The sequence below is a fragment of the Salvelinus fontinalis genome, chromosome 31, assembly GCF_029448725.1.
Source record: "Salvelinus fontinalis isolate EN_2023a chromosome 31, ASM2944872v1, whole genome shotgun sequence".
In the NCBI taxonomy this organism is placed as follows: Eukaryota; Metazoa; Chordata; class Actinopteri; order Salmoniformes; family Salmonidae; genus Salvelinus; species Salvelinus fontinalis.
In genome coordinates, this window is record NC_074695.1 from 22,471,129 (window position 1) to 22,482,435 (window position 11,307).

At 42.1% G+C, this 11,307-nt stretch overlaps 1 protein-coding gene across 9 annotated transcripts in view; it reads left to right on the forward strand.

Annotated features, from left to right (window-relative positions):
- The window catches only part of LOC129829826 (calmodulin-binding transcription activator 1-like), a 120,566-nt gene extending 109,259 nt beyond the window's left edge, over positions 1–11,307 (forward strand). For 5 of the 9 annotated variants that reach the window (XM_055891760.1, XM_055891762.1, XM_055891764.1 and 2 more), the window contains 2 exons: positions 2,279–2,309; positions 4,762–11,307. In XM_055891760.1, the coding sequence (XP_055747735.1) occupies positions 2,279–2,309; positions 4,762–4,794 (64 nt within the window). In that variant the 3' untranslated portion in view covers positions 4,795–11,307. Of the gene's footprint in view, positions 1–2,278; positions 2,333–4,761 lie in introns of all 9 variants that reach the window. The other 4 variants (XM_055891761.1, XM_055891763.1, XM_055891765.1 and 1 more) reach the window with 2 other exon arrangements.

An 11,307-nucleotide genomic window follows, 5' to 3' on the forward strand; every position in this document is an offset into this window, starting at 1 on the left:
ACCATTCAGCGTAGGGATTTGGTAGATATATGAAGGGTTTACTACACGTTAGATGGCAAGAATGAGTATGCACAGATCTGATAAGACAAGTTCTCTGTTTTCATGTCTCTATTTTATTTATTTTTTGGACGATAAAAAGGGTTGGGGGGTTATATACAACACTTCAGAGACCCCCCTCCTATCCTATCCTCTCTCCTCTCCTCACCCCCCTCCTCTCCTCGCCCCTTACTCTCTTCTCCTCGCACCCCTACTATCTTCTTGCCCCCCTACTCTCCTCTCCTCGCCCACTCCTCTCTTTTCCTCGCCCCTACTCTCTTTTCCTCGCCCCCCTACTCTCTTTTCCTCGCCCCTACTCTCTTTTCCTCGCCCCCCTACTCTCTTTTCCTCGCCCCCCTACTCTCTTTTCCTCGCCCCTACTCTCTTTTCCTCCCCCCTACTCTCTTTTCCTCGCCCCCCTACTCTCTTTTCCTCGCCCCCCTACTCTCTTTTCCTCGCCCCTACTCTCTTTTCCTCGCCCCCTACTCTCTTTTCCTTTCCCCCCTACTCTCTTTTCCTCGCCCCCCTACTCTATTTTCCTTTCCCCCCTACTCTCTTTTCCTCGCCCCCCTACTCTCTTTTCCTCGCCCCCCTACTCTCTTTTCCTCGCTCCCCTACTCTCTTTTTCTTTCCCCCCTACTCTCTTTTCCTCGCCCCCCTACTCTCTTTTCCTCGCCCCCCTACTCTCTTTTCCTCGCCCCCTACTCTCTTTTCCTCGCCCCTACTCTCTTTTCCTCGCCCCCCTACTCTCTTTTCCTCGCCCCCCTACTCTCTTTTCCTCGCCCCTACTCTCTTTTCCTCGCCCCCTACTCTCTTTTCCTTTCCCCCCTACTCTCTTTTCCTCGCCCCCCTACTCTCTTTTCCTTTCCCCCCTACTCTCTTTTCCTCGCCCCCCTACTCTCTTTTCCTCGCCCCCCTACTCTCTTTTCCTCGCCCCCCTACTCTCTTTTCCTCGCCCCCCTACTCTCTTTTCCTCGCCCCCTACTCTCTTTTCCTCGCCCCCCTACTCTCTTTTCCTCGCCCCCCTACTCTCTTTTCCTTTCCCCCCTACTCTCTTTTCCTCGCCCCCTACTCTCTTTTCCTCGCCCCCCTACTCTCTTTTCCTCGCCCCCCTACTCTCTTTTCCTTTCCCCCCTACTCTCTTTTCCTCGCCCCCCTACTCTCTTTTCCTCGCCCCTACTCTCTTTTCCTCGCCCCTTCTATCTTTTCCTCGCCCCCCTACTCTCTTTTCCTTTCCCCCCTACTCTCTTTTCCTCGCCCCCCTACTCTCTTTTCCTCGCCCCCTACTCTCTTTTCCTTTCCCCCCTACTCTCTTTTCCTCGCCCCCCTACTCTCTTTTCCTCGCCCCCTACTCTCTTTTCCTCGCCCCTTCTATCTTTTCCTCGCCCCCCTACTCTCTTTTCCTTTCCCCCCTACTCTCTTTTCCTCGCCCCCCTACTCTCTTTTCCTCGCCCCCTACTCTCTTTTCCTCGCCCCCCTACTCTCTTTTCCTCGCCCCCCTACTCTCTTTTCCTTTCCCCCCTACTCTCTTTTCCTCGCCCCCTACTCTCTTTTCCTCGCCCCCCTACTCTCTTTTCCTCGCCCCCCTACTCTCTTTTCCTTTCCCCCCTACTCTCTTTTCCTCGCCCCCCTACTCTCTTTTCCTCGCCCCCTACTCTCTTTTCCTCGCCCCTTCTATCTTTTCCTCGCCCCCCTACTCTCTTTTCCTTTCCCCCCTACTCTCTTTTCCTCGCCCCCCTACTCTCTTTTCCTCGCCCCCTACTCTCTTTTCCTTTCCCCCCTACTCTCTTTTCCTCGCCCCCCTACTCTCTTTTCCTCGCCCCCTACTCTCTTTTCCTCGCCCCTTCTATCTTTTCCTCGCCCCCCTACTCTCTTTTCCTTTCCCCCCTACTCTCTTTTCCTCGCCCCCCTACTCTCTTTTCCTCGCCCCCCTACTCTCTTTTCCTTTCCCCCCTACTCTCTTTTCCTCGCCCCCCTACTCTCTTTTCCTCGCCCCCCTACTCTCTTTTCCTTTCCCCCCTACTCTCTTTTCCTCGCCCCCCTACTCTCTTTTCCTCGCCCCCCTACTCTCTTTTCCTCGCCCCCCTAACCTCCTCTCCTCGCCCCCCTACTCTCTTTTCCTCGCCCCCCTAACCTCCTCTCCTCGCACCCCTACTCTCTTCTCCTCGTCCCCCCCTTCCTTTCCTCACAGTTCCTACTTGTGCTAATAGCTGTCTGGTATTGTTTTGCTGTTTATGCGAAGCCCCTTGATGGACCATAGACTGTTCAAGCGGGTGAGTGCAGCCTCAGCAACTCAGTTCGTGCTTCTCTCTCTTCCCTGTCCACACTGTATGTCTCTGCCTCTCTATCTCTCTCTCTCTAACAATAGTTTTATCTGCTGAGTCGTTGCCTTCATCCACTCTTTCTCTCTCCCTCTTTTTCCTCTATCTTTCGCTTTTTCTCCATCCATCTCTCTCTTCCTCTCTCTCTCTCGCTGTCCTCCTCCCTCTATCTTGTCCATCACTGTTGCTTGATGCCTGCTTGCATGAAGGCTGCCTACTGGAGCCACAGGTGGACTGACTGAGAAGCTCAAACTCAGATCAAATGTAACTTTACTCTTATTAAACTAACTAACCACTGCTTATGAATGACTATGTCACCGTAACACTTAACAGGCACCTCTTTCTCCCCTCTGGAAATGACTTTTATTTTCATTATTATATGTTTTGTTTTGTGTGGTTATGAAGATGCCTATTCACATCATGTTTACTATGTTGCATGACTGGTGACACCTCTATGGGCCTTGCTCTTTAAAATGTACCCCCAGGCATGCTATGGGACGGATGTTCTCTCTCAAACAGCTGCGCCCCACATGACACAGTAGAGGGGGTTATGACCCCCCTGGGTTTTGTTTACTGAAAATGTCAAAGCTCCTCTAGGCATTTCATTGGGAGCCCTCACTAGTTCAGGGCTGCTTCAAATACACATGCATCATCACTGAAAATATGATAGAAATTCCTCATGGGTACAAACTTTGTGTCTGTCTGACTACTCTTCCAGAAAGACTTTGGGCATATTGACAAAAATACCCATATGACAGTTATCATCAGCCTCATCATCTGTATGAATCACAGACACTGTAGTTAATCTTCTGAGAAAATGGTGCCTTTTGAATGTATAATTTTACATTTAAGTAATTTAGCAGACACTCATATCCATATAGTTTTTGCCTAAAGTTACCATCTGTGTTATGTAATCATACCAAATGTAACATACCATACTAAATGGAGTGTCTCAGATTTACATACATAATAATAGGAAATGCTCTGAGACCAGGTTGGGGTATGTTATACTGTAGAATATGGGTCACTGTGCTCCGAGAGCAGTTGAGGTAGATATTGTACTATAAAGATGTGATAGCATGCATGTTTGTTATGATCTGGGTTCCAGTGATGTGATAGCACATGCAGGTCATAGTCAAACTAGCAGTACAACACAAACAATGGGAAGTCCCTCTACCTCCAGGGAGTTAGAACAGCAGGAGGTGTACCAGTAATGGATTCACACCTCAGGGGAACAACATCTCAGACTGAGAGGAAGAGGAAATGGCACAGTGAAAAACACTAAACCTACATACACAGCACTGTGGGGGCTCACCACTAAGCTCAGTGATACCAGGTGAAGGCCATTGGGGTTATATACATGTATAAACTCATGTCAAATGGACTGCATTGTCCACAAATTGTCCACTCATTGTCCACTCGTCCTGTTTACCTATGAGGAAAAAAGCTCTCTCAGAAGCAGTATAGAGACCGAAGGGAGTCAGAGAATATACACCAATCTCAGTGTTGTGGTCAGTAGTACAATTACCACAGGGTGTGTCTATTGATTATGGTATGGAACAGTCATTGGCTAGTGACTTACAGTCAGATCTATTGAGTCTATTGTACATGCTGGGGTATAATGTCGTGTTTGGCTCTGGCTCAGTTTGGACATGGTTCACAAGTGGAATGCCAAGGTAATGTCACTTCCCAATACAAATGCAATACAAGTTTGGTTAGACTATTGTAGTCTTAATACATTTTCACCTCTTTCACAAATTGAATGCCTTCAATTTTCAGTTGTGTTTGTACTTCATCATTTAGTGATAGACGCAATAATACATTCCACTGATGAAATTAATTGACACACAATTCTTGAGTAATATAGTCATTTATTTGGTGCATAGCAATATTCCAAATACAAACCAATTAGTAAATCTCTGCCTACCTTGAGGGTCTCTTTCAGCCCAACAAATATTTGGTGGACTTGTCAAGGGACTCCTGTTTCCTCTCCTGAGATTAGTTTTGGAAAGTTTAATTATCAAGAGACCTTTTTCCAATCACATTATATTCTCAAGAGTTTAAAAGTAAATCCAACTGCTTTAAGAACCATTCTCAAGTTTCAAAGTTAGTTGACCTATTAGAATATCAAGTACTGAAAGAATGGGTTCAGTGAGCCATAAGACGTAGTGATTTAACAGAATCATTTAGACTAGATGAGATCCAGTTAAAATAAAGATTTATCAATGTTTTCTTTCCAAATCAGCACCAGGTCCCGTTGACAAGGGCTATGTCGATCTTCATCTCTCTGTCTCTCTCGGGAATGGTTTGAGACAGAGTACAGAATCATCCTGTGAGAGGTGATCTGTGTTGGCGGTCATAGACCCCTGTTTAAATGACTTTTGTCTCTCTGTCTGTGTTTCAGAGTGAACGAATTGAAAAGGGCCAAGGAACATGAGAACCTTCAGAAAAGCCCCCTCACAATGTGACATCACTCTCCTCCTGACTCTTCCTGTTTTCTTTGTCCCTTTATACCCAAGACATTTTACAAGAGAAGAAGAAAAAAAAACAGTTCAGTGAAAACACTGCGATTATTATTACTACTACTACGGCAGCGTGGCCGACTCTACTTCTACTTCTAACAACAGCATTTTTCACGTTTATCTTTTCCCTCTGACATTGTTTATGTTGGAGAGTGTAGAATTATAAACTAAGGGGAAGAAGCTGTGGGGGGCAGAACATTTGCTTCATGGCATTTTTTGCACTTTTTCATGGATTGTTTTGTCTTTTTGGGAGTATCGGAGTATAAGTTTAAGACGGTAAAGGAAGAGGAATGCTGGACATGTCTGAAACGGTCCCTGTGGATCAAAGGAAGAGGATAAGACGCCAAGGATGGAGGCAGATGCCGGCCAGAACATAAGGAAACATGACAGAAGCAGAAACATATTTGGGACTTGGCTCTAATTGTATTTCATATTTTTTTAAGTGACTGATTATTCCATTTGAAGAAGAAAAAAATGTAACTTAATGAACCAAAAAATCTCGGTAATACATTGATCCATTTGCACACATACACTCCCTGTCGACAGTTAGATGAATACATTCAGTATGGTAACTCAAAATAGATCAAAATTCCCCTTCCTGTTACGCTGTGCTCTACCCCGCCAGTCAGTCCAAAGGGGTGGGGTTACATATGAATGTAGGAGGGGTGTGAGCAGAAATGGGTGGGGCTTATTAAAACAATGGCTTATTTTGTAATCTAGGTTTGGAGGGGTTATGTACTGTAAGGCAAGGGATAGGGGGATTCAATGGAATTACAATTCTTCTTATTTTTTTATATTATTATTTTATTCTCTTTTCTATTCCTCTTTGCTTGAATCTGTTTTGTGCTCATGCCCATGACCGATTTACAACTGACTTGTCTCTTCAAAATTCTGTGTTGTCGATTTGATCAAATATGCATGCCTATGGGTGAAGTCTTCACCTGCGTGCTGGAAGTTAGGTCTGTATTCTCTGAATTTCAATGTTTTGCTTTTGTCTTCATGTTCAAATGTAACTGAGTGGCCCATGTACCAACCTATTCTCCCAAGAGTCATACCCTCTAGTTCCTGAGATTATACCTACATCGTCCTCATCTTTTCTTTTTCTGTTGCCTTATTTAATTTATTTTCTCAGTATTCTAAAAAGAAAGAAAACTTGCCTCTTTTGTGTTGTAATGATTACAGTCATGAAGGTTATTGTTGTTCTTTTTAAATGAACTTCAGGGCCTGTGAGGGCTTTTGAGGGGAAGATCACATACATTGCCTTGACGTCTTAGAGATTCTTTGAGGGGTCCCTAAGCTAGTCCCAAAATAGGGGTTAGACAAATCCATATTTTTGACAATTGAGCAGTTTCTGTATATAAAGAAGGCTGAAGGTAGGGAAAAACATTTACCCAAAGGGGATTGTATTTTAGAAATATATTATTTTATTCATTAAAAAGGGGTCAAAAACAGGTATGAGACAAAAACAGAATATTTGTATAGTTTTGTTTGAATGCCTAAGAAGTATGGTTGTATTGTTTGTATATAGTGTAAATACCTGGGATAAAAATGAGCTATGTGCATGAAAAACATGAACAAAGGTTTAAAAAAAACTAAACAAAAGCAGTAGTGGCTATGCTCTGTAAAATTATTAAAAGTATTTCACTATAAGAGTATTTTATTTTATTTTGATTGTTCTTGGGAAAAACATTTTGCGAAAGCATGACATTATTGCAAATGCTAAAAACTTTTAAAAAAGATCATGTATTTAGAGTTAGGAGAAATCTGCAAAATTATCTTAAGACAAGTATGTTTATGTTTACATTTTTGTTTTGGGCTACCAAGAATCTTTTGCCAATGGTGCCAAGTAATGTGAATGCTATATTGCTTAGCAAGAGAATGAAGTTAATCTTAGCAGAACAGATAATCATACAATGAAATAGACACTAGCATTAAAGACCACAAGGTCCCATCCCAACTGGCAGAGGATCACAGATAGAGGTACACATTGCAGAGGGAGAAATATTTCTACAGCAACTTTTAAGTCTCTCATTTCTCTTCTGTTATCACACGTCAGAACAACCCAAGCTTTTTTGCCATCATCACAAAATACACAGGGATCACTCGTCAGTAACATTTTAAGTGCAAAAAAGCCTACTGTATGAGAAAGAGGGATTGTGTTGTCAGTATGCATGTTTGTATGGATTGTGTTCATATAAAGATTGTAAATGGCAGCCTTGTCCATGTGAATCTCAGCCCTGTTGTTTTTATTTTTTATAATTGAGGTTGATTTAACATTTGTTTAATAGGTAGCCTAGTGGTTAGATCGTTGGGCCAGTAACCAAAAGGTTGCTAGATCGAATCCCCGAGCAGACAAGGTAAAAATCTGTCGTTCTGCCCCTGAACAAGGCAGTTAACCCACTGTTCCTAGGCCGTTATTGTAAATAATAATTTGTTCTTAACTGACTTGCCTAGTTCAATAAAAATAAAATATATATTAAATCATCATTTATTTAATAGGACAACACACAGGTGATGAAATCATCGAGCTTTGATTATTAAATCATTGAGCTTTTATTATTAAATCATTGAGCTTTGATTATTAAATCATTGAGCTTTGATTATTAAATCATTGAGCTTTGATTATTAAATCATTGAGCTTTGGACCGAGTTTGGGAAACCCTAAAATAGACTAGATCAACGTATCAAACTGCTGACACAAGACAATACTTTTTTCTAAGTTTGGGCTGGAAGTGTAACTTGACTAAGGCTGTCAGGGTCTGGACAGACCAGAATTATTCTTTGTCAAAATGTAATGTGGCCACAGTGAACGAGGTACATGTGTAGCATCTCTCAACTGGTATTCTTTGTAAAAGTAAATTGGTAATTTACTTACAGGAGGAACACTTGTTTAAACAATCTAAGGTGCTAAAAGAACACAATTAAACAGTGATGGGGTTATAGTGAAACATATAAACTATTATGGATCAGCATAGCCAAGTCAATGAGCAAAAGTGAGGAATGCTACAAGATGCACCAGTGTCATTATAGCAACTTCTGAAGAAGAATATGCCTGGCTCATAATGGCATATGTGAGGACCGTGTTTGAAAGATTATGAAATGTGAGTGGTGGGAACAGAAACATTGAACCAGTTGATTTGATCTGTGAGTCGATGATATATACTATACAACAGTCTGCTGGTTTTTGCAGTTCTGCTGAAATATATTATATTCATATCAAAACAACCAGGTGGCGTATTCTCCATTCCAGTAATGACGTTCATTATTCAAACAAGGTGTGAATGCCATTGGACAATTATGTTTTGTTGTTTCAATTGCTGAATTTCGTCTCAGACCCTGTGATCTGTTCTGTTTTTATTATTATATACTGCTGGGTTTATTTCTCTGTATGTTTGTGTTTATTTCACAGAGACTTGATATGTAAACCTATTTTCAGAGTGTTTATGTAGAAAGTGCCTAATCATATCCCGATTGATCGCACAAAGCCAATGTCAGGAAGCATGCAATGTACTGTACCTAGGGAGAAAAACATGGCTTTGGAGAGAAAAAGATCACCTGAATCCATCATTCTTTAGGACTACTGTATATCAAGTATAATACCATATATCAATCCAAAAACCATCACTAAATTCAGTCAGGTGACAGTGTTCCCTTAACCAACCCAGTATCACCACAGAATGCATTCCGTCTTGTCAACATTCTAAGCATTTTTATTTTCTATTGGAACTGCCTGTTGAAACCATGAGAATTCCATTCCATAACTTTTGTGGTTTTATTGCCTTGCATTCATCATTCAGATAGTGGTAAGAATGCCAGCTAATGCACTGCTGTGGCAATATGGGACGGTTTTATTATGCTTGCATGGGTAAAATAGTTAACTGGGTGACTGAACTGCACCCAAAGCATGCTTATTTTTCTAAAATCAGTAGTCAGATAGACTTGTAAAAGACTTACTGTTCTGTAAAGCGAAGAACGTTTGTATGACGTGTCACAGAACTCTGAAAGATGGAGGGCCGTTGATTGGAAGGCAGAGGAGAATCCTAAAAATACAAACTATGATCAATCTGCAGTATTTACTGACCATGTTTCTTGGGGTAGCATGAGGGAAAGTTTTTCTAGAAGCAAGTTTTTTAGAATTAATTTATTCATTTGGATCTAAAAAATAGTGTGCTCCCAACCCAACAGTATACCGCAAGTCTTTTACTAGGCAACAACACACACACACACGCGCAGGCGACAGTACACTGTACTGCACACATCCAGATATGTCAGGGCATAGTCAGTCTCACTTGTACACAGTTCAGCAGATGGAGCTCATCATGTGTTATTTTCCTAGCCTGCTCCTAGTCCTAGAGAACAGCTCACCTCCCTTCTGTATTTTACTCAGGGTGCCAAAATGGGGAGGAGGAAGTGGAGCAGGACATTGATGGTGATTCAGTGTAGAGAGAGGGCACACTATTGAAATAGGACACAGAGCTTTCTGGGTAAAACAGGCAAATTACTACTGATCCTGGATACATTATTGGTATCCATTTCCTCTCAAGTAAGTAAGGTGAGCTGAGGAGAGACGTAATGGCACGATATCAGAACTAGGGGATACAAGTAATTGTAGTGTAGATAATTATAATTAGGACAAGCTTATCACAATTGACCGAATGGTCAATTGTTTCTGTCTTGGCTACAGCTCTGACAAATGAATTTGTAGGCATTATGGGACACTAGGGCTTAAAGTCTTGTGTAAATGCTTACCTTTCTTTTATAGACTATGCTTAGGAGTCTAGTAACACTTTAACCTTTGACCTCCTCTGGCTTGATGGTTCTCATTAAAACAAGGATTTGCTGTGTGAATCTATGATTATGTCATAACATCACACACAGCTTCAAATAGTCTATAAAGCTATTCTCAGTTATACAACATTTCATCTCAGTTAAGATATGGATGATGACATGATGTAAAATGTGAAAGAGATCTTTCTGAGACGTACGTTGGGGTAGTTAAAGATGAGGTCTTCCTGAGACGTACGTTGGGGTAGTTGAAGATGAGGTCTTCCTGAGACGTACGTTGGGGTAGTTGAAGATGAGGTCTTCCTGAGACGTACGTTGGGGTAGTTGAAGATGAGGTCTTCCTGCGACGTACGTTGGGGTAGTTGAAGATGAGGTCTTCCTGAGACGTACGTTGGGGTAGTTGAAGATGAGGTCTTCCTGAGACGTACGTTGGGGTAGTTGAAGATGAGGTCTTCCTGAGACGTACATTGGGGTAGTTGAAGATGAGGTCTTCCTGAGACGTACGTTGGGGTAGTTGAAGATGAGGTCTTCCTGAGACGTACGTTGAGGTAGTTGAAGATGAGGTCTTCCTGAGACGTACGTTGGGGTAGTTGAAGATGAGGTCTTCCTGAGACGTACGTTGGGGTAGTTGAAGATGAGGTCTTCCTGAGACGTACGTTGAGGTAGTTGAAGATGAGGTCTTCCTGAGACGTACGTTGGGGTAGTTGAAGATGAGGTCTTCCTGAGACGTACGTTGGGGTAGTTGAAGATGAGGTCTTCCTGAGACGTACGTTGAGGTAGTTGAAGATGACCAGATCTTAGAGGGACGGTTTCAGAAAAAGCCCTTCAGGTATGGCCATCTTCTGGATGGTATGACAGGTTAGCTATAACAGGCACTTCATATGGATTTTATTACCTTCATTACACTCTACTAATTGACTTGAGGGACTGGACGGTATTTCCTCCTCTTCCTTTGTCAATGCACTCAAACTACTGAAAGGTAGGCACATCAAGACAACAGAGCAGAAACCATCTCACAACCTTTTCCACTTATGGACACAGAGCAATAAGCATTATTTTGTGGAGACCTATAGACCTAGTGAAGATAAAAATGATTGGACACATGTAGTCGACGTACTCTTATGCAAATGCCAGTATTGCAAGACAAGCATTCAGTAGTTTATGGACAGCAATTGTATGGCCCCTTTACCGAACTGCACGTTTTCATCAATTCCAAACCAAGAAGAAAAAAATGGCCCTGCTTTAATACAAAGTCGTGGGTCCTTGACACTTTGCATGTGAACTAGTGTTAGAGCTATTTTCCTCTCCTCTTTAACTGTCTTTCTCTCGGTCTTTCCCTGTTATGTGACCCTCTCTTTCTTTCCTTCCCCTATTATTTCACCCACTCCTTATTTTCGTTTCCCCTAATGTGTTTTGCTTTCTCTCCTTTTTCTTCCCCCTATTTCTTGTTTGTAAGTTTTAATTTTGTAATTGTGCATGTACAAGCGTCACTGACTCAATGGATATGTTTTCAAAAAAGCTGCTGAAGCCATGCAAAACGTTTTGAAATGCCCTTAAAATATGGAAGATGTTTTCTGAATGCTTTATATTCTTTCTGCTGTAAAATAATAAAATAATAAAAAAATGAAGAAAACTCTAACAAA